Source organism: Plecotus auritus (assembly GCF_963455305.1).
Source record: "Plecotus auritus genome assembly, chromosome: 6".
In the NCBI taxonomy this organism is placed as follows: domain Eukaryota; kingdom Metazoa; phylum Chordata; class Mammalia; order Chiroptera; family Vespertilionidae; genus Plecotus; species Plecotus auritus.
In genome coordinates this window covers 89477810-89501817 of record NC_137773.1, presented here as the reverse complement: position 1 = coordinate 89501817, position 24008 = coordinate 89477810, and the positions used below count along the sequence as shown (strand labels likewise).

Below are 24008 nucleotides of genomic sequence, written 5' to 3'. Positions count from 1 at the left end.
GGTAGGACTAAGCTTGAGGTACTGGGTGTGGAATCAAGAGACCTGGGATGATAATTTCAGTTCAGGTGAAGGATGGGGTAGGGGGACACTGGGACCTCAGAGAAATCCCAGAAGTTAGCAGCCAGCCCAGCCCCCACTCCTCTCCACTGTAACACCACCCCCTGCCCAATGTCACTTGCTAAAAAGGTGAAAGGGCTAAGTGTTCATGACTGTTGGGGCAGCTTTTTCCCAGCTGGGAAGGTGGGGCTCACGAAAACATTCTAATTCTGCGGGAATTAGTGCTGGGCCCAGTGCTGCCACTGTCACACCCATGGTGGTTAACATTTCATAAACAAAAAGGACACAGACAACATCTGACTTGGGAGGCTCTTGGGGCCCTAAGTGTGCCCCAGAATTGGTCCATGAGCTTCTGCTCCCGCAGCCTTACTGACTGACCCATTCACACCAGCCATGACTTAAACAATAGCTCTGCAACGCTCTCGGGATCACCACTTCATGGGGCCTAGACCACAACAATAAGCTCCAAGAAGGTGGAAGACCTGCAGGTTACAGTGTGCTCAACCCCACACACCTGGCTGCCCCAAACCCACCCGCCTTGGACACTTAGGTGGGGAAGCGGAGCTTGGGCAAACCTTCTTGTCCTTCTCAGAGCCATCCGTCAGCAACACCCCCTTGGCCTGCATGTGCCGGTACAACACACGTTGCAGAGCAGACATGTCACACTTGATGACGTACTCCACCTGCAAGGGACACACAGCGCCATCAGTGGGGTCCAGGGGTCCTGAGCCTAATCCCCGACCTGAGCGCATCTATCTCTTGGTAGCATCCTGGGCCCTGGGATGTGTGCGCTGATCAAGGCACACAGGGGTGATGGTGAAAGGGCCCCAACAGCTGGGGACATGAGGGAAGTGATGCACCAGGACAGAGAAACATGGAGGGGGGGTCCTGGACTGCTCTTGTCCCTACGGCATTTGCTTCTCTCCCTTTCTTTCCCACTCTCAGTGCTCAAGGTTCCAGCAAGAACAAAGACTGATTCCAGCTTCAGGCCCGATCAGTGATAGCTCCACAGACACCTGGGCAGTGGAGAGATGGGCATGTGGCTCACAGCAGCCTAGCAAGAGCCAGCCCCTGGAACTCTGGGGAAAAAGATGGGCTGCCTCTCTGTTGGGGACACAGGTGGCCACCTTCCAAAGGCCTCTCCAAGTATGACTAGAGGGGTAACTGTGGCCAGGAACCCCCAGCCTTGCCGGGGGAAAGGAAAGGGAGCCCTAGGGACCCACTGTGGTACTGGTTCCCTGAGCAAGAATTCAGAGCCATAGAGGGTGGGGGAGGCCGGGGGTGGGGGGTAGGTCAATGGGGAAAAAAAAAAAGGAGACATATGTACTATTTGTAATACTTTAAACAATAAAAAAAAAAACACAACAATTCAGAGCCATTTCAAGATTGGGAAGCAGCCCTGAGAGCCCATGGTCTCCAAGTTGAGCTTGTGACATAGTTGGGCAGGACCTGCCCAAGCATCTGACCTACTGACAACAGGTGGGATTCTGTACTCTAACCTACCACCCCTGCCTTCCACGTTAGTGATCTAGAGGGGGTGAGCAGCCGTCCCCGGGATGGATTTACTTTGGAATGACAGGGCAAGGCCAGGACCATGAGACCATAGGCCAGGGACGACAGGAAAGCCACCTGGCTAGGCCCACCCTAGGGAAGCCCTGCACTGTGGTTTCTTCTACTTAAAATCCTCATGGTACCTTTTCAGGCAACTGAGCTTCAACCTCCTTCTTGAGCCGCCGGAGCAGGAAGGGCCGTAGCACTTTGTGGAGGCGACGAATGATGAGGATGGTCTCCTCCTCATTTAAGTCCACCTGGCATGCCATGAGAAATGTAAACTAAGCGTTACTTCCAAAGGGGGGGCATCTGGAGTCACCCTGTGCCCTGCCCTGCCTTTTCAGACTGCCTTCTGTTTTAGGGAGTTTGGCAAGAAACCCTTTTTTTTGGAAAACAGGAAGGATCTGAGCCCTTCCCTAGAAATGCCAGGACATGGAACCAAGGACCCCAGAGCACCACGTTCCACAGGCCTTATAAAGAGCAACACAGCAGCATACAGTGCTGCTTCCCCCCCGCAGCACATCTAAATGAAAGCTAAGTGGCACGATGGGGGCCACATTTATAGAGTATTTGGTGTAAACCAGATGATTCTCATGGAGGGCTCTACCACTGGGAGCCCCATATCCACTCTCATTTCAGCTGGGATGGGATGGAGGGAAAGAAATACTGCTCTCCCAGGGTGACTGCTACTCTGGTAAAAAGTTAATTTTTAAAAATTTTTAAAAAGTGAAGAATAAGCCCTGGCAGGTATGATTGGGTTGGAGCATCATCCTATACACCAAAGGGTGGCAGGTTCAATTCCTGGTCAGGGCACATGCCCAGGTTGTGGGTTCGATCCCCAGTCAATCGATGTGTGTGTGTGTGTGTGTGTGTGTGTGTGTGTGTATGCATGTGCGTGTGTGTCTGTCTCTCTTTCCATTCCTTTCTCTAAAATAAACTAAACCAACAAATGACATACTTTACAAAAAAAAAAAAAAGTTATAAAGTAATACCTGAACTTTCCTTCTGTGGGTCCCCTAAAAAAATCTCTTGGCAAAGCTTTTACTCAACTTGAAAATAAATGAAACTAGAGCATCTGCTTCTCAGTTATTGGATGGGGGTCCTGGGACTCTTGGAAAGGTCTATTTCTCCTTCAGAATGGCTTCAGTCTAAGCTGGTGTCAAGGAGGGGGTACCTCACAGATGATGCTGGCAGAGGCCCCTCTGCACACATGGTATAGTGGCCCCAACTGTCCTGCACCTGTCTAAGGAAAACCTCATAATCGGGAACTAGTGATGCTCATTACCCGCTGCAGTTGTACCTACTTCCTCAGTTGTTAGGCTCTGGCGGCTTAACTGCCTTGAACAGAAATGCAGCTGGCCCACAAACACAGTTTAAACCCCAATAGCATAGCAGCTCATTCTGAAGTCTGCTTAAGGAGTTCATCAAGTGATGAGGACCTAGCCCCTTACAGCATCACATGCCACAGTCTGGTTTTCAGTCTGCCAATGCCACCCATGGCCATTTAGGTCTTGAGATCCACCGGCCACAGAGCACTTTAAAAATGAAATACACAGCCCTAGCTGGTTTGGCTCAGTGGATAGAGCATTGGCCTGTGGACTGAAGGGTCCCAGGTTCGATTCTGGTCGGGGGCACATGCCTGGGTTGCGGGCTGGTCCCTCCGTGTGTGTGTGTGTGTGTGTGTGTGTGTGTGTGTGTGTGTGCGCGCGCGTGTGCGCGCGCGAGCGCGCAGGAGGCAGCCAATCAATGATTCTCTCTCATCATTGATGATTCTCTCTCTCACTTCCTCTCTGAAATCAATAAAATTTTTAAAAAATGAAATACACAGAATATGACATTACTCCTGTGACTAAAAACTTTTGGGCTTCTCACTGCCCCTAGGGTAAAACCTAAAATCCTTAAAGGGACTAACAGGCTCCTCGGGCCCTCCAGTTGCCCTTCACACCCTTGCTCTGGCCCCACAGCTCCCTCAAGGCCATATTCCTCACTGTGCCCTCTCTGTGTCTGGGGCACAGGGTCAAAGAAGCCCCAAGTATCTCCCCAGAGTTAACCTCCTCAATCACTGCTCTTCTCTAGGACCCTGACACCACCAGTCCCAGTCCGTTGTGGTGGGCACTCAATGCACACCCAGATCCTCTGAGGATGGCCCACGACCATAGTTCCCTGCCCCATCTCACCACCACATGGCTGGCCGCACACACCCACCTTTTCTCCAGTCATGGCAAAGGGCGCATTGAACCACTGCTCAAAGGTGCTGCAGCTCTTGAAGATGGTGGGCAGCAGGAAATTGAGGAGTGCCCAGAGCTCAGGGAGCTTGTTCTGCAGCGGCGTGCCTGTCAGTAAAAGGCGGCGGGGAGCCACATAGTGTGTGTTGAGGACCTGCGTCAGCTTGCAGTGGTGGTTCTTCATGCGGTGGCCTTCATCCACGATCATGTACTTCCAGCGGATCTGCAGGCCCAAGAGCAGGCGTTTAGAGGAGAGGCTGCAGGGCTGCCCCCAGCTGAGCGATACTCTCACAGCCATTAGGCAAGAGGGCTCCATGTAGAAGAGCTTGATGAGGTGGAGAACGTGGGCATGACAATGTCCCCTGACAAGGAGCCAGCTCACCGAGAGAAAGACACACAACGTGCCTCTATAAAGCATGTGGTAAACATGGACAGACAAGGAGATATGCCCGTGAACTGTTGAATGAACAAAGCAAGTTGTAGAAAAGTAGTCTGGTTTCCCTCCCAAAATTACATATGCTAGTATGTAGCACAGAAAAATCGTCAAACAGCACCCCCCCGTCACTGATCAGAGGAGTCCAATGGGGGGAGGGGTGCATCTACAGGGGACACGGTGAGGTAATGAGTACATTTTCCAATGTGCCTTTAAAGGTAGAGAGACTCAGGCAGATTCCAAGTATGAGCCTGGGGTCTGGGGCTGTGCTCTAGAACCTGTCTGTGGCTACACATCTGATAGATAGGGGCTGACATTGACTGTATCAGTGTGTGGCCATCCTGTACTTTAGCCTCTTGGGGACACAGTGAGTGAGGCCTGAGTGACGCAGAGTATGTCAGAGGCAGATCTGGCTGGCGTAAGGACACAACAGCCTTCTCCCACGAGGAAACCCTGTTGCAGAGTGTTTGTTAATTAAAGCTGCTGTCAGGTAAGCACAGATAACTTTGTACTGAGTCAGAGGGTGACCACACAATGTACATCTGCTCTCTAGGCCTCACTCTCCTCATCTGTAGGCTCAGAGATGGCTATGAGGCTATCATCATTCTGACCAAGTCCCTGAGGTGTGGTAACTTGTAAACATCTCCATCTTGGGTCAAAGACTCTACCCTCTACTTCACTCTACTGAATGGTTAGTGGTGAGACCAGATACATCATCTTCAGCCTCGACCCCTCCTCAAACCAGGAAACAAGGGATGGTGTCTGTTTTATATCACTATGTTCTCAGTAATTCAGTATGGCCTAAATAGAGCCACCTTCACAACTACGTCAGCTAAGAAGCCTGTACAGCCCCCACTCAATTTGCCAGCCCAGCAGCCCAAGGCTGACAGGCCACACAGGGCCTCAGAGAGCATCATGGGCTGGTTTCGCACGGCCATGCTGGGGGAGGCACAGTCACCAGGAAGGGGGTGCTAAGGTCGCTAGAGACAGGTAAAGACAAGGCTGGCTTCTCCATGGCCCTATCAGGACACTGCAGGAAGACAAGTGGGTCAGGAGGCATCTTGTGTGACCAGACTCTTTGGGCAAAAGCCCCAGGAGAAGCTAGCACATGTGCTATGTAGGCGACCCCATATCTGGATCTAATCCCAGGCTAGCCTGGGAACAGAGAGGCAAACCCAAGGTCACCTTGACAGGGACCTTGCATATACACAGCAGCTATCTTTATACACATGTGCAGAGGAATCGGTGAAAAATTACTTGCAAAGGGCTTTGAGAAGATGGTAAGTGTGACACACTCATAACAATCCTGGATCGGGCCGGATCACATGCTCCCTGATAGCACTGAGCGCCTAGGACTGGTGTTTTACATGAAGACACGCTACCTTCGCAAGGATGTGCTTGTCTTTAATGATGTACTCGTACGTCGTTAGCAAGACATTGAACTTGCCACTCCGGAGCTGGGGGACGAAAGCCCGTCTGGCTGCTGGAGAGCCCTATGAAGAAAAGACATGCACACATCAGCCTCCAGGGGAGGAGAATTAGGTGAGCTGCTGGCTCCTGTCCTCCAACCGCAATGTGCTGAGTGCCAAACGCAGGGAGCGGAGAAAGGCTTGTGGGTTCTCTGGGAGGCTTGCTGTCTGCACCACCATCTGCCTGAGTCCCAATGGCAAATCAGCTCCCCACCTCTTCCTGGGTCTTCCCTCAGGCTTCCAAGCTGAACACCAGGGCATCCTCCTTAAAACCTCCCACTTGAGCACTGGCCACTGAGATCATTTCCTGACAGAAGCTCCAGCCTATTTGCAATTAGCAAACCTGCCCTGTCCCGCTCCCAGGTCCAAACTCCTGAACCATATGACCAGAACCCCAGTGTTCTTCAGGTTCACATTCCACACAGATTGATTTCCACTGGGTCCCATAAGCTTTTGCCAGAAATACTTTTAACTCCTCAAATGTACCAAGTTTTCTCCACACATGCTGTCCCTTCTGCCAAGACCCCTCTCCTCAGCATGAGCAGCACAGGGTGAAAAGCCTGGTCCCGGGAGCCCAGTGACCAGGCATAACCTGGCTCTGCAAATAAGTGGCTGCATGAGGCCCTGTCTACCTCAGTTTCCCCACCAGGAAAACAAGTACAAGTCCTCACTTCATAGGGTGAACTGATAAAAAATAAACATTACCCCCCCAAAACAAGTGACCCCAAACCTGCATTAACACCACGATCCCAAGTGTATAACATAGGAAAATGCACACACGTGTCTCATTATTAATACAAGCTGACTTCCCTATTCACTTATCTGTATTCCTTACTCTCCTACCCTGCTCTCACCTATGTCCACTCCATAGGCTGTGACATACCTTGTAGGACACCTTCACCACAGAGGGAGCCCACTTGTCAAATTCGTAAGCCCAGTTTGACAGCGTTCTAACGGAAACAAGGAAGAAACAGTCAGGTTCTAGTTCAGTCAACAATAGCTCACTGTTCATACCAATGTCCACTGGGAAGTGAGGCCAGTGTGGTCGTGGCGCTCAGAGTTGGCAGGGTAACTGATCGTCTCCAATGGGGGCAAGTGAGGGAAGGTGCCCTGGGAGGGAGGATCAGGGACACACAAGTGTGGCGACGGGTATAGGGACAGTGAGAAGCCTGGGTCAGCCTGGACTACAGTTGGTTGGCAAGAGAAGGCTGAACCCAGAAGTTGGGACCTTAGAGACCAGTTCTCTGTCATCATTATGGGTCACAACCATCTGTGAGAATAAGCTATCCTATCTAATAAAGAGGGAATATGCTAATTGACCATCACTCAGTCACAAAGATGGCTGCACCTATAGCTGAAGCCAAGTTCCCATAAGGAGCCTTAACGAGCAATCAGCAGGGACCTGAGGCTACACCCTTCCCTGCCCCTGTAGGGCTTGACAGAGGACCTCAGGCTGCATCCCCCACCCGGCAGGCCTTGACAGGGGACCTCAGGCTGCACCCCACACCTGGCAGGGCTTGACAGGGAACCTCAGGCCGTGCCCCCTGCCCTGGTGTCAGGCTGGGGGACCTCAGGCCACCCCCCCCCCCCCCCCGCCGGTGCCAGGCCAGGGGACCTGAGACCATGCCCTGCGCCCAGCGGGGCTTGACGGGGGACCTCAAGGTGCGCTTCCTGTCCTGGTGCTGGGCTAGGGGACCTCAGGCTGCTCCCCGCACCCCAGCGCCAGGCTGGGGGACCTCAGGCCACACCCCCTGCCCAACGGGGCTTGATGGGGGACCTCAGGCCGTGCCCCCCGCTCCAGTACCAGGCCAGGGGACCTGAGGCTGCGCCCCTCTGCCTGGGTGAACTTGACAGGGGACCTCAGGCCATGCCCCCCACCCAGCAGGGCTTGACAGGGGAGCTCAAGGTGCACCCCCAGTGCTGGGTCGGGGGAACTCAGGCCGCACCCCCCTCCCCAACACCAGGCCGGGGGACCTGAGGCTGCGCACCCCCTGCCTGGCTGGGCTTGACAGGGGACCTCAGACTGCACCCCCCACCTGGCAGGACTTGACAGGGGACCTCAGGCTGCGCCTCCTGCCTTGGCACCAGGCCGGGGGACCTTAGCCCACATCCCCCCACCTCCCCCCTGGCGGGGCTTGATGGGGGACCTCAAGGTGTGCTTCCCGTCCTGGTGCTGGGCTAGGAGACCTTAGTCTGCTCCCCCCGCCCCAGCGCCAGGCCGGGGGACCTCAGACTACGCCCCCCACCAGGTGGGGCTTGACAGGGTACTTCAGGCCGCACCCCTCACATTGGCACCAGGCCAGGGGACCTCAGGCCGCAACCCCACCCCAGCACCGGGCCAGGGGACCTGAAGCTGCGCCCCCCTGCCTGGCGGGGCTTGACAGGGGACCTCAGGCTGTGATCCCCACCCAGCGGGGCTTGACAGGGGACCTCAAGGTGCACCCCCAGTGCTGGGTTGGGGGAACTCAGTCTGCGCCCCCTGCGTAGCGGGGCTTGACGGGGGACCTGAGGCTGCACCCCTCTGCTGGTGGGGCTTGATGGGGGACCTGAAGCTGTGCCCCCCTCCCGGTGCCAGGCCGGCGGACCTGAGGCTGCGCCCCCTTGCCTGGTGAGGCTTGAGGGGGACCTCAGGCCATGCCCCCCAACCAGCAGGGCTTGACAGGGGATCTCAGGCCATGTCCCCCACCTGGCAAAGCTTGACGAGGGACCCCAAGGCATGCTCCCTGCCCCAGTCTGGGCTGGGGGAACTCAGGCCACGCCCCCCATCCTGGCACTGGGCCAGGGGACCTGAGGCTATGTCCCCTGCCCGGTGGGGTTTGACAAGGGTGGGACTAGCCAGGTCTGGATCTAGCCCAATGGGGGCGGGGGCTGGCTGGGTCTGGGTCTCATGTGATTTTGAGGCGCATGTGGGTGGGTGGGTACTTGACTCTGGGTCCCGTGGTGCGTCCCAGACTCTGACAGGAGGAAGGTTTTCATATACATTTTACTAATTTTCTTTCATCTCTGACACTTCTATTATAGAGAAAGGGCAAACAGCAATATTAAATTATTTCCTCTAATTAATCCCCTTTTAATGTGCACGAATTTCATGCACCGGGCCACTAGTATCTCTATAAACCTGTTGCCAAGAAAAATGCACAGATTCGTGGTGCTTCATTTCAGGTTCAGAACCACGCTAGAGATCATGCTATGGAACCCAGGAGTATGGGAGACACAACCTGTATCTTTATACCACTTCAAAATAAAAATGACAGCCCTAGCCAGTTTGGCTCAGTGGGTAGAGTGTCGGCCTGCAGACTGAAGGGTAGATTCCAATCAACGGCACATGCCTGGGTTGCAGGCTCAGTAGGGGGCTTGCAGGAGGCAGCCTATCAATGATCCTCTCTCATTATTGATGTTTCTAGCTCTCTCTCCCTCTCCCTTCCTCTCTGAAATCAATAAAAATATCTTAAAAATAAACTTGACAGGCTTCTAAATAAAATGAAATAAAATAAAAATGACAGCCACTGAGGGCTCCTGCCCAGTACGACAAAGAATGAAGATGGAACCCAGTCGGCATAGCTCAGTGATTGAGCGTCGACCTATGAGCCAGGAGATCATGGTTCGATTCCTGGTCAGGGCATATGACTGGGTTGTGGGCTTATCCCCAGTGTGGGGCATGTAGGAGGCAGCCAATCAATGATTCACTCTCATCACTGAGGTTTCTATCTCTCTCTCTCCCTCTCCCTTCCTCTCTGAAATCAATAAAAAAATATTTTTTAAAACAAGAGGGAGGCAGGACAAGCAAATGCATGGTGGAAAGTTGCACATCCCAACCAGTGGGTGGGACAGCTGAATGCTCAAAGTCTAAAAACATCTCTGGGGCACAGATAGCTCTTCTGGCTCAGAGATGACATTTGACAGACTGGACCCTTGCCTAAAGATCAACACATGGCAAAACTTCACTGAAGGGAAGAGGGGAAAGAAGCCAACTTAAATAACCTTGGAGAAAGGTGTTTTAACTAGAAACTATAAGCCTAGAGATGAAAGGAAGTGGATCTGAACACAATACTCTAGGTCCATGGTCAGCAAACTGCAGCTCGTGAGCCACATGCGGCTCTTTGGCCCCTTGAGTGTGGCTCTTCCACAAAATACCACAGCCTGGGTGAGTCTATTTTGAAGAAGTGGCGTTAGAAGTTTAAAAAATTTGGCTCTCAAAAGAAATTTCAATCGTTGTACTGTTGATATTTGGCTCTGTTGACTAATGAGTTTGCCGATCGCTGCTCTAGGAGGTAAAGTTGGTTTGCATGGGCTAACTCTTCTGAAAGTACTGTATATGTACACTGGGAATGAACAAATAAATGAGGAGAAAACCCTAGAATGAACCATATGGTCCTCACTGAGAAATGGAGACCACAGTATGAATATGTTTAGCTTTAATAGAGATACCGATGACGAGACACTGTTATCTATGTTATGATAATAGATATGTGCATATAAGGCTTCATACACATATACGTATTTCCTAGTGCTGCCCGCTGAGGGCCTAGAAGTATGGACACCCCAGAAGCAAGAAGCCCTCCTACATCCAGGTCTTGGCTTCCAATTCCATTCTCTAATAAGATAAACCAGGCTGATTCTAGGCCTGGGTGGAAAATGTACATGCTGAGCTTGGAGCACCTTTGGGTTCCAAAAAGCCAAGTGCTCAAAACACCACAGTGATGGGGGCATGTCAAAGGGACAGAGTAGCCAACTGAAAGAGCTCCTCCCTATGGCCATAGCTGGAATAATTTGAGCAACAAAGTAAACTAGTACTGGAGTTTAATAACCCAAAATATTAAAAAAATATGCATGAGTCCATACTTGATAGAAATGATTAAATAAATTAACAATTGGGAGAGGAGAGAAATATTCTGTACAGAAGAATTCCAAATAATTTATGTATGTATTACCCCCTCAAGGAGGTGAAGCTTAACTGCCCACCTCTTGTGTACGGGGCGAGCGGAGTGACCTTACAGAATAAAGTACGGAAGGGAGAAAAAAGAGAAACTTCACAGCAGACACCTCACAAACACTACCTCAGCCAGGTGATCAAGGTCAACATCAACAGTGAAAAGTCATGTTGACAGTAACTACCTTATGATCTTCTGTCCCATGTAAGCATGAGTAAAATCACCAGACAGATCCAGACTGAGGGAACCCTACAAAACACCTGAGCAGTTCTCCTTAAAACCATCAAGGTCATCAAGAATATGGAAAATCTGAGAAACAGTCAAAGACCAGAGAAGGCTAAGGAGAAGTGATGACTAAAGGTAACCTAGGATCCTGGAATTAGAAACCAGACATTGGGAGAGAACTAGTAAAATACAAATAACGTCTGGAGTTTAGTGAATAATAGTGTGACAGGCTGGTTCCTGAGTTGCGTCAAATGTAACACGGCCATGTAAGATTTTATCAGCACCAGGGCAAACTGGGGGAAGGTATCTGGGAGCTCTCTTTAGTATATTCACATCTTTTTCATACGTCTAAAAGCATTCTGGCCCTAGCCGATTTGGCTCAGTGGATAAAGCGTCATGTGGACTGATGGGTCCTGGGTTCGTTTCTGGTCGGGAGCACATGCCTGGGGTGTGGGCTTGATCCCCAATAGGGGGTGTGAAGGAGGCTGCCAATCCATGATTCTCTCTCATCATTGATGTTGCTATCTCTCTCTCCCTCTCCCTTCCTCTCTGAAATCAATAAAAATATGTTTTAAAATATATAAAAATAAATAAAAGCATTCTAAAGTAAACACCAACCACAATACAATGATGGGGATGTGTTAAAACCAACTGGAAGGGTCTCCCCAGGCCAAATCAGGGACAATTTTTAAAAAAATATATATTTTATTGATTTTTTAGAGAGAGGAAGGGAGAGGGAGAGCTAGAAACATCGATGAGAGAGAAACATCGATCAGCTGCCTCCTGCACACCTCCTACTGGGGATGTGCCTGCAACCAAGGTACTTGCCCTTGACCGGAATCAAACCTGGGACCCTTGAGTCCGCAGGCCAACGCTCTATCCACCAAGCCAAACTGGTTAGGGCCAAATCAGGGACAATTTAAGGAACAAAATAAATAATGATAGTGTCCATTCTGGACTTCTATAATGATAGAGCCCACTGTGTTGGAAAGAGAAATCCACTATTTGATATCTCCCACAGTAATAATCATTTCAGGTGAGACTCAACTGATGGATGCTAAAATTACTGGGAAAGTATGATGACAAATAGGATATCATACGGTTTCTAAGTGCCTTCCCACATGATACTTATGAATTACAAAGGAAAACTCTTAGGTTTACAAAGGGAGGGGAAAACTGGCAGGCGACACATAACCAAGATCAAAGTTACCTTCCCCTTGTGCCTCCTGACATGAGGTCCCAAAAAGAGCAAGGCATCCCTCTTGGGGGATTCTTACCAGAATTTCAGAAATAGGCACATCACACACAATCTGAGGAATAGCTTGACCAGGATTCAAGTGGCAAGATCATGAAGGACAAAGATGGACTAGCAAACTGTCACAGAGATGTGACAACAAAATGCAAAGTGGGATTCAGGACAAGAAAAAGGTTATATGGGGAAATAGACATTTGAATAAGGTCTCTAGATTCATTAATAGTATTAAGTCATTGTTCCCTTCATGGTGTTAACTGTCCTGGTATAAGATTTGGAAGGCCGGATGTATAGGAATTCTTTACAATATTTTTGCAATTATTATGATTTTGAAGTAATTTTAAAATGAGAAGGTAAAAATAAACAACCCAGGCTGCAGAATAGCACACTGAAGAAAGCTGTGTGAAGGTGAAGTTACACCTCGGGGGAACAAACAGAGGGGACTTCAGCCACTGCAGGGCTGGGAGACATTGCACAGGCTAGTGCAGTGGGAAGCTGAGAAGCAAGTTGGGTCTGACCACAAGGGAGGAGGAGGCAAGGCCATCTGCTAGCCTGGGACATCCTCCCACACTGCAAACAGTCCTCTCCACAAAGACTAGCCTATTTTATACCACCACGTGCAAGGGAAGGCAAAAAGAAGAAATAAATTTCTCCAAGTTAAATTCTTATGGGGTTCTGAGATAGCCACCCATGAGTGCATGACCTTTGAAGGCCTGGCCTTCTTAAGAAAGGAAGACATTAGCACTCAGCTTCCCATTCTTCCCTTCATCCACTGATCCGATGATGATATGGTCCCCACTTAGTGCTGGACCGAAGTTAAGGGGGTTCACCTCCATCCAGGGGTAGGCCAAGTATACACATAGGCCTGGCAACATCAGAGCAGACAATCCCCAAGGCCTGTAATTGGACTGGTGCCTGACATGTGACTGGAGCTGGGTCAATGAGAGGGGGCCCTGGGAGTTTTGCAAAAATGCTGGGGGAGTTGAGACATTTTGTGACCCAGGCTGAGTTGAAAAGAGGGCTGCCCAGAGTGGCTGATGGAATCACGGACCCAGAGAGGTGTCTGCAAGGAGGAGGAGGCCAGTGGCGCATAGGGATGGTGAGAACCTCCTCAGGATGCTGTCTGGGTACCCAGGTCCCACTACACCTGAGCATCTGTATCACCAGGGCTGATATGGGACTGACAGGGCTCCAGGGTCACCAGTAGGGGGTGGAAACAGTGTTTGCTCAAATGGCTTCACTCTAATCTTCTAACATGAGGATCCTCAGGTCCTGTGACTCACCACCCTTGTATGGAATTTGCTGGTTATGGGCTTGAAGAGAACCTTAAGATCCAGTGAGAGTTGCCCCAATTCAGACAATGAATTAACACAGTCACCTGCCCCTTTCCTATCTTGCCCTTGAACCATAGGCAGGCTGTTATGGGCTGAGTTGTGTCACCCTAATATCCCTATGTTGAAATCCTCAACCCCAAAACCTCAGAATGTGACTGTATTTGGAGAAAGGGTTTCTAAAGAGGTAATGAAGTTAAAATAAGGTCATTAGGATGGGCCCTAACCCAATGACTGGTATCCTTATAAGTAGAGGAAATTAGGATATAGACAACACAGACGGAAGACTATGTGAGGACATAGGGAGAAGATGACCACCTACAAGGCTAAGAGAGAGGCCTCAGGAGAAACCAACTCTGCTGATGCCTTGTTCTCAGACTTTTGGCCTCCAGGAAAATAACACCTGTTGTTTAAGCCATAAGGCTGTGGTACTTTATTAGGAAAGACCCAGTAAACTCACACACCGATGTCTGAATGAAGGCTGGGGCGTCACTGAAGCGGGGCAGTGGGGTTACTTGCACTGGACACTCCTGGACCTCCAGGGTTGGGTGCACTTACGAGAGAGGTACAATGATGAGAAAGGGCCCATTGATGCGCTTGTGCTCCATGAGGTACGTGATGAGTGCAATGGTCTGGATGGTCTTTCCCAGGCCCATCTCATCGGCCAGGATGCCATTCAGGTTGTTGTTGTATAGGGACACCAGCCACTCCAAGCCCTTGATCTGCAAGGAGAGAGGCAGCCAACACTGAAGCCCACACTTCAGAGATTCGAGCACAACCAGGAACAAGTTCAGCCCTAGCCACGAACTGCCCACAGCCATCTTTATTTAGTGTTTTTCTCTCCATCACCCCACTCCTTTTTCCCTTAGCCTCATCCTCAGCAATCATTCCTATGAAACCATAGGGTTGCTGTGTTAATAATATATGTACAGTACACAAAATTTATTTTTCAGATGAACATTTGAACTAAAGTTACAAGGTCCGTCTGCCACTGCCTGACACCAAGCCATGTGGTACACTGGGACAAACCTGCCCACAACCATGTGACACTCAACTTGGGAGATCATTAGGGTTTCAGGGGAACATGCTGATGAATCCACCATATGGCCAATGACCACCTAACTAGCATGTCAAGATTAACTGAGAGCTTTCCAAAGCTTGCAAGGTTTCTGCATATAGGAACCGTTACAGAGAAGACCGTTTTCAAATGGAGTATGTTATAAAGGAAAACCTGGAAATTTTTCTAACAGATTAAGGAAGTAACTTCTGGCCACTGGAAATGTCACTGGTCATTGGCTTTGCCTCTTTGGAACTCGATACTGGCATGGAGGCTGTGAGAGTTCTTTCAAGAAAAGTTGGAGTATAAGGGCCACAACCAAACAGAAAATCTTTGATTAAATATAAACCAGCTGCCTCTTGGGAGTTTATAAATGAGCTTGGGATATGGGGCCACAGAAAAAGAAATTCTACTATGGCAGCTGTAATTCTTGTCTGTTCTAGGAGGGGCCTGACAAAAAGCTTTAGTGCCAGTGTCACATCACCTCCACAGAAGGAAAGGCTAGGTCCCGGGCTGCCAGCTCCAGACATTTATGCCATCACTCCTCGCTGTCCTATACTGCACAGAACATCAGGGAACATGGACTTGTGTCTAAACCTGGGTCCGGTACTGGTTTGACCACTTCCAAGCTATAAGTTTGAGAAATCACTGCACCTTTCTGTTCTTCAGTTGCACACACCCCTAATCCTGTAAAGTGTGGAGGATGATAGTGCCTATTTCAGAGTTGTTGGGGATTCAGAAGCTAACAGCATAAAACACGCTGCTATCCTGCCCTGCACAGATCAAGCACCCAGCAAATACTAATATATTGCACCGTTTCATTTCCTCCTGGTGGCTGACCTAACAGATCATGCTTCTACTTCACAGAAGGGGAAACAGGCTTAGAGAGAAAGAGTGAGGTACCCAGAGACAAGGAGTAGAATGTGAACTTGAGTCTGCCCGTCTTCAGCAGCCTCCCACAAGCTGGGAACCTGTGTCAAGACAGCTATGTAGGTACAGCCCCCTCCTGCCTCACCTGGTACTGTTTGAGGACGCCGTTGACCATAAGCGCTGACTGCTTATCCACTCTCTCGGTGACAGCATGAGCCACGGCATAATAGGACTGCAAGCCACGAGCAAGGGCCTGGGACACACCGTACTCATCATCGACATCTTGCTTGGCATTCCTGTAAATGAACAGAATCACTGAGTAAGGACACACATTTCTATTTGTAACAATGTACTTCTGACACAAGACTGTGGAGCAGCCCTTTCTGTCTGAGGACCTGTGACTCAAGCCTAAGGTAAGAAAAGTAACTGGAAAGTCTAAGGGCAGGCAAGGCAGCAAATACTAATCCGGGGAAGAGTGGGGGCGGGGGGAGGGGGGGAGGGAAACAGGCACTAAGACTGAACTCCCATTTGTGGTCTCACAGTGACTTCCAGCTAGACAATGGTAAGCACCATCCAGGGAGAAGCTGGGAAGCTTACGTCCTGCCAGGACCCCCGTGAAGGAAGCTGGTGGAGTAGGAGCGTGTGCAGGGATGCCTTACTCAATGATGTGTCGAGCGTCCACCTCAGAGACGTCATCACTGTCTGGATCTGGAATCTTCTTCTTCTCCTCCACAGGCAGGGTGGGAGGCTGTGCTGGCTGCGGCTGCTCCTCCTCCTCCTCCTACCAAGAGAAAAGACTGCATCAGCTCAAGACACCCCACAGGGACTGGCACAGGGATCCCAGGGGAGAACACACTTTTGGAAGCAACCAAAGTTTTTACAACCCTCACACCTTCTTCTTATCCCGGAATGTGTCATGCCTCCTCTTTGCATCTTCTTTTAATTGCTCGGCATATTATTTTTAGTTTTCCCAGCACAGAGTTCAGACACTTCTTTTTAAGGCTATCTCAGGGTACTTTGTACTTTTGTTTACTAACAATAGATTCTTCATGTCCCCTGCCCCCATTATACAATGTATACTACAAATTTATTCCTTGTCCAACCTATTCAAGCAGATTTTCACTGTAATCTCTTGGAGATTCTCAATATAAGACATTTAATAGACAATTTTCAATATTTGTTGCTCTTGATTTATTTCTAGGTTTATCGATATGGCTAAAATGCCTAAAATATGTCAAATAATACTGGTGATAACAGGCATCCTAATTTAGTAAGAGGTTTTCAATAAACCTGTAAATTAAGTGTTGTGTTTCATGAAAGTGATTTTTCAGCATTTACTGAGATGATAAAGGGATTTTGCATGACATATTAATAAAATACACATGAATGTATTTCCTGGTAGTAAACCATCCTTGTATTTCTATATAAGTGACACAAAGTCCCAGTAATTATTTTCATGTATAATGGAACTGCTATAAAACTAAAAAAACTAAAAATCCAATTAATCTGCTAAAAATTCCAATAAAAAAACCATGGGATTTCTTTCGGGGGATGCAAAAATGATTTTATAGATCATTTGTAATATTAAACAGGTGATAACAGCACAAACATTTTGGGCCAAAAAAAAAATCATAACTGGTATAGATTTACTCTGATATTACCATATCTGAAATTAATATTGGGGTGAGACTTTTGGCTAAGTCTGAGTGAGGTTGTAGACAAATTCTCTCTTCTAAAAGAGACTTCAGCCCGGCCGGTGTGGCTCAGTGGTTGAGCATTAACCTATGAACCAGGAGATCATGGGTCGATTCCCTGGTCAGGATACATGCCCAGGTTTCAGGCTCGATCCCCATTAGGGGGCTTGCAGGAGGCAGCTGATCAATGATTTTTCTCTCATCACTGATGTTTCTATCTCTCTCCATCTCCTTTCCTCTCTGAAATAATACATATGTATATATATATGCGTGTGTGTGTGTGTCTGTGTGTGTATTTTTAAATATGATAATAAGGAACTATTATAAGTAACCCTTTATCAACAAATAACTAAGATGAAACGAACAAACACTTAGAAAGATACAAACTATTAAAACTGACTCAAGAAGTAGACAAATCTAAATAAAATCTGACAGCTAATTTAATTAGTAACTAAAAATCTTCTCACAATGAAAAGGCCAGTCCCAGATGGCTTAACAGGAGAATTCTATCAAATATTTTAAGATTAATACATTTCTTCTCAAACTCTTCCAGAAAGTAGAGAAGAAGAGAACATTTTCTAAGCCCATCTAGAAGGCCAATGTTAACCTAATATCAAAGCCACACAAAGGTATCACGAGAAAACTAGACTCAAAAAATCCTCAACAAAATATTAGCAACACTGTGATATATAGAAAAGATTGCACATCAGGACAAAGTAGAACTTATCCCAGGAATGCAAGTTTGGTTTAATATCCAAAATTTAATTTATATAATAAAGCATACTAGTAGGGAACAGAGAAAAAACCATAGACAGAATTATAAAAACTTTCAATAAACTAGGATTAAAAGATAATTTACTCAACCTGATAAAGAGCATGTACAAAAACCTACAGCTAATACCAAAAACCAGTGACAGACGAAATGCATTACTCCTAAAATCAGAAAAAAGGCAAGGATGTCTGCTCTTGACACATATTCAACACTGTACTGGAGAATCTAGCCAGTGCAATATGGCAAGAAAAAAGAAATTGAAAGCACAAAGACAGGAAGCTTCAGAAGTAGTAAAATTGCCATTATTTACAGATGGCATGATCCTGTATGTGAAAATTCTAAAGAATCCTATATAATAAGAGGCTAATATGCAAATCGATCGCACTGTGGAACGACCGATCACTATGACTCACACTGACCACCAGGGGGCAGATGCTCAATGCAGGAGCTGCCCCCGGTGGTCAGTGCACTCCCACAGGGTGAGTGCCGCTCAACCAGAAGCCGGGCTTACCACTGGCAAGCACAGCGGCAGTGGCAGGAGCCTCTCCAGCCTCCGCAGCAGTCAGACATCCCCCAAGGGCTCCCAGACTGCAAAAGGGTGCAGGGCAGGCTGAGGGACCCTCTTGAGTGCATGAATTACGTGCACTGGACCTCTAATCTACAATAACAACAAAACTATCAGAAATAACAATATGAGTTTAGCAAGTTCATAGGCAACAAGATCAATATTTTAAAATGTTACTTGAAAGCCTTTTAAGATCCTCTCAACCCAGCTGAAGGGGGAGTGAAGATCACCCTGCTGGATGCTAACTGTGTGAAAGGAAAACTGCCTACAGAAACTGCATCCTAGCTTCCTCTGAGTTATCCTTCCCAAAGAGGTGATTCACAACAGATAGAGGAGCAGGCTTTTAATCAGAGCTTTGTCAACCAGGGAAAACCTGGAAGTCACTTTAGCATGGAATAATTAAGTGATTTAAAGACTATGCATAAGCCGGCTGCGATGGCTCAGTGAATTGAGCATTATCTCATGGACCAAGAGTTCCCGGGTTCAATTCCCAGTCAGGTCACATGCCCGAGTTGTGGGCTCAATCCCCAGTAGGGGGCATGCAGGAGGCAGCCAATCAATGATTCTCTTTCATCATTGATGTTTCTATCTCTCTCCCCCTCTCCCTTCCTCTCTGAAATCAATAAAAATATATTTTAAAAAATAATAAAGAATATGCATAAAAATGTAACCATTTATAATATTTCCAATGAAGAGATTATAATAAGTAAACATGCACGATTTAATGCTCACAACTTTATAGTGATTATTTGTTTTGTGCAGAAGGCTGTTGAGCATTTGAAAAGCGGCTAATATGACTAAGAATGTGAGTTCTAAATTCTACTTAATTTGATTAATTTAATTTAAAAATGAAACAGTCATGTGTGGCTAGAGGCTTCTGTACTGGACAGCACAGCTCTAAAGCACCAACTTTTCATCAGGACTGAGGCCTTGGCTACCCTCTGCCCATCTCGTCCCACATGATGCCCAAGTGGAGTGGGAAAGTCACAGCATGCAGGGGTGACTGATACACAAGGGAGACAGGTCACCACTACAGAGCACCAAGGGCCTTGACAGAAGGAAACGGGATTCTTACCTCCTCCTCTTCTTCTGAGCCACTTTCTTCACTATCAGATCTTGGAGCTACTTCATACCTAGAAAAAATATTAGTGTTTTAATATAAATCTCCCCCAAACCAGCATAATTCATTTACCTTAGCAAATTGGCTTGTTTCCAAATCAAGCAAAATCACCGCCAGCTGCCAGCCAGCTGACTCAGGATCCTGGCTGCATCTGGAATTTAAGGCCCAACTCACCCCGGGTTCATCTCAAGCCAGGCCTCCAGCTGCCCTGCTTTGGGGGCATCCGTGCCTGTGAGGATCTTCCCACTCTCCACATGGATCACTTTCACAGGCAGGTCACTCATTTGGCTGGTCTCGTCCAGAGGCTGAAAAAGAGTCACATGTGTGACTTTAGGTTCTGTGGTGACCATGCCTCAGATGTTCACTAACTATGGCAACTGGGAAGTGCCCTGACAACTCTACAACCAAAAAATGGCACACAACCATGGCCAGTGGGTGTGAAAATGCGTTGCCTACATATCAATAATTCAGGAAAAAATATAATCCATTGATGACAGCAGTTTCTTTGAGATAACTGACATACATGTTTTTATTTTCAAATAGGTAATAGAGTCACAGTTTAAAATTCAAGAGTGTGTGTGGATTCTCCCCATCCCCTGTCCCTCAGCCTGGCAGTTTCTCTCTTCATAGATGCCCACCAGTGTCAGTTTTTCATACATCCTTACAGATCAATTCCATGCATAAGAAACTAGAACTAGTTTCTCCCCATTTTTACACAAATGACTGTACTATTCACATTCTTCTGGTCCTTGATTTTTTTTTTTTCCATTTGTAATATGTTTGTTACTTCATCAAGGATCCTTATTTTTGTTGTTGTTGTTAAATAGCTAATTGGAATATTTGAAAAATAAAACAACTAACTTCCTCTTAGCAACACATATGAAATGCTTTGATTTCTCATTCTGAGATATCAACTTTGGATGAACATTTCCCCCTTCAAATTTCCTGAAGACTTCAGAATAAGGATGAAGTTCTTAGTTTAAACCTTTGTTTGCATTGTGAAAATTAATAAGCAAAAAATTGGGTCAACTAAATTGGACACAATTAAACTAAACTAAAACTGGTATCATGAAGGCCTGTAGAGAAGCTCTCATGTCCTACCACTCCAAATCAATTACCACAAACAGGAAGTCAATTACAGATCCCAACAGGAAGAGACCTACATTGCACTACCAAACAGGAAATGCATCTACTGTACTACCACAGCAGGAGGAAGGCTTATCTCTTATACTGCAACAAGCCTAGCCAATTGAAACCCAGCTAAACCAAAGAGAAGCTGTCATCACCTGAACTCTTACTTTATTCCAATAAATTTTCATTTTTCTTTTGCTGACTTTCTTGATCCATCCTCGTTACCTTCCATCTTGCGTAACAGCTCAGGATAGCTGTTTGCTAGATGAGATGCTACCTACCCAATTCATAAATCATCGGATAAAACCAATTAGATCTTCAAATGTACTCAATTAAATTTTGTTTATTAGCAGCATCTTCCAGGAACCTATATCCCTCCCTCCCTCCAAAGTTCTGCACTACCAACACCATCCATACAGTAGAGAGAGATTAGTCTCTGTGCATAATACAACCTCACGCCCAAAGTGGCCCACCATGGTGGGGGAGGGGTGACACCAACTCCAGAGGCACAAACCCTCAATTGGTGACATTCACCCCTGAATGTTCCTTGGGAGCGTTTAATAGTGGTGATGCCTGCACCTGCCCACCCAAAAAAATCTGATTCAACTGCTCTAGGGTTTTATAAAAGTTTCCCAGATGACACAGACACTGGGGCTTGCCCGGGGTAGGAATGGCTGGAAGGGGGGCCCGGGGGCGGGGGTGCTGTCAATTGGGGAAACAGGAGACATATGTAAAACTTTAGACAATCAAAAAAATAAATAAATAAAAAGAAAGAAAAGTTTCCCAGATGATTCAGATGTACAGCCAATGCTGAGAACCACTGGCTGGGAATAAGGACAATTCACAGCCACCACTGAATGATGCTTCTGTTACAAAACAGGCCAGGAAGAGAGCCCTTACCACGAACCACCTTGCTGCACCCCGATCTTGGATTTCCAACCTCCATAATAACTGTGAGAACATAAATGTTTGTTATTTAAGCCACCCAGGCTATGGTGCTATGGTGTTTTGTTGCAGCCCAAGCTGACTAAGACAGTATCAAAAGGTGATACATAAGGAGGCTCACTACAACAATGCGTGCAATAGGAAAAAAGGCAACGGAAACAGTCACCAATAGAAGAGGAGGTAAAGAGTTGCTCAGTGCAGGATCTCTGTAACAGCTACAAAAGGGAAGCAACCTAAAGAGCTATCACTCTGAATGATGAAACAGATTCTAACATGTCAACACAATAAAATGAAAATAGAACTAATGATGTGATATGGAAAGTGGCACAGGATATTTGGCTAGGTGGGAAAAGTCCAGCTAATGTCTAAATTGACCCAAATGGACCCAAAATAAAACAAAGAGGATACAAGCATAATGATTTCAGGAAGAATAGAGAAGATGTCAGCAGGAATCAGTATGCATACGTAGGCTTCTACTTTTCATGTTATTATTTAAATTTTTTCTATAGGAAGTATTACATTTTAGAGAGGTTAGAAAGAATAGGGTAAATTAAAAATGGATCTGCCATTTGACCCAGCAACCCTACTTTTGGGAATATCCTAAGAACCCCAAAACACCAATCAGAAAGAATATATGGAGAAGAAACCAAGATGGCGGCATAGGTAAACACCTAACTGCTGCCTCACACAACCATTTCAAAACTACAACTAAAAGCCAAAACCGGTTTGGCTCAGTGGATAGAGCGTCGGCCTGCGGACTGGGGGGTCCCAGGTTTGATTCCGGTCAGGGGCGTGTGGCTTGGTTGCGGGCACATCCCCAGTGGGAGGTGTGCAGGAGGCAGCTGATCGATGTTTCTCTCTCATTGATGTTTCTGACTATCTATCCCTCTTCCTTCCTCTCTGTAAAAAATCAATAAAATATATTTAAAAAAAAAAAAAACTACAACTAAAAGACAAAACGGACATCATCCAGAACCACAGGAAAGCTGGCTGAGTGGAAATTCTACAACTAAAGGAGAGAGAAAAGCACACGGAGACACAAAGGAGCTGCAAAAGGCTGAGGTACGGAGACGCGTGCGTGGAGAGGACTGGCAGCTGAGTGCGTGGCTGGCTTTCTCAAGCAGGAGGGAGACGGAAGCTCCCCCGACTGCGCTGAACTCCAGTTCCGGGCGAGACTCTGGGAACCCAGACTCATGCGGGGGGAATCTGGACTGTCAGGAAAAGAGAAAAGCACACTGAGACTAAGGGAAGCTGCGAAAGGCAAAGGTCCAGAGGCGCGCACGCATGGAGAGGACTGACTGCTGAGTGCGCGGCTGGCTTTCTCAAGCGGGAGGGAGATGGAAGCTCCCGACTGCGCTGAACTCCAGTTCCGGGCGAGACTCTGGGAACCCAGACTCATTCTGGGAGAAACTGAACTCTCTGGTAGCGGGCGAAACTTGAGGGTGGCTTTCTCTCAGAGGTGCTTGCAAGGATTACTGAGGGACACTGAGACCCAGAGGCCTCATAGGGCAGGGCTGACGGGAAGCCAAGGCTGTCGGCTCCGCCCTGGGACTCTGCCCCATCCAAGCTGAGCACAGAGGCTTTTGCAATTTTGCAAGTCTTGTCTCATAAGGGTGTCTCCAGCACAGAAGTTCTCCCATCATAGACACAGCTGATCCTCATAGCCAATTGGCCTGGAGGTCAATTCCTCCTAGTGATACCAACAACAATCAAGAATTAACTACAACAAGGCTGTGCACACAGTCCATAAAAGGGTGCACCAAGAGTGTCCACCTCAGGTAACTGGGGAAGTTGAGCCACTGGGCCCTATAGGACACCTAGCACACAAAGCTACTCTACCAACTCAAGGAAGCAGCAAAAATGCAGAGACAAAGAAACGGATCACAAATGAAAGAAATGGAGGAAAGCAAATGACTGGATATAGAGTTCAAAACCACGGTTATAAGGTTTTTCAAGAATTTCCTAGAAAAGGCCGATAAATTTAGCGAGACCCTCGAGGATATGAAAAAAGACCAACTAGAAATTAAGCATACACTGACTGAAATAAAAAATAATATACACAGAGAGATCCAACAGCAGACTAGAGGACCGCAAGAATCAAGTCAAAGATTTGAAATACAAAGAAGCAAAAAACACCCATCCGGAAAAGCAAAAAGAATCCAAAAATATGAAGGTAGTGTAAGGAGCCTCTGGGACAACTTCTAGCGTACCAACATCCGAATTATGGGGGTACCAGAAGAAGAGAGAGAGCAAGACACTGAAAACTTATTTGAAGAAATGACCAAAAACTTCCCCCACCTGGTGAAAGAAATAGACTTACAAGTCCAGGAAGCGCACAGAACCCCAAACAAAAGGAATACAAAGAGGACCACACCAAGAC

General features: G+C 47.5%; 1 protein-coding gene across 9 annotated transcripts in view; it reads right to left on the bottom strand.

Annotated features, from left to right (window-relative positions):
- The window catches only part of SMARCA4 (SWI/SNF related BAF chromatin remodeling complex subunit ATPase 4), a 100257-nt gene that overhangs the window by 35101 nt on the left and 41148 nt on the right, over positions 1-24008 (bottom strand). For 8 of the 9 annotated variants that reach the window (XM_080674940.1, XM_080674941.1, XM_080674935.1 and 5 more), the window contains 10 exons: positions 19727-19857; positions 19508-19565; positions 16061-16182; positions 15547-15697; positions 14033-14196; positions 6619-6685; positions 5649-5759; positions 3814-4056; positions 1752-1865; positions 633-740 (listed from right to left, as the gene is read on the bottom strand). In XM_080674940.1, coding sequence (XP_080531066.1) covers positions 633-740; positions 1752-1865; positions 3814-4056; positions 5649-5759; positions 6619-6685; positions 14033-14196; positions 15547-15697; positions 16061-16182; positions 19508-19565; positions 19727-19857 — 1269 coding nt within the window. The remainder of the gene's footprint in view (positions 1-632; positions 741-1751; positions 1866-3813; positions 4057-5648; positions 5760-6618; positions 6686-14032; positions 14197-15546; positions 15698-16060; positions 16183-19507; positions 19566-19726; positions 19858-24008) is intronic. The other variant, XM_080674934.1, reaches the window with a different exon arrangement.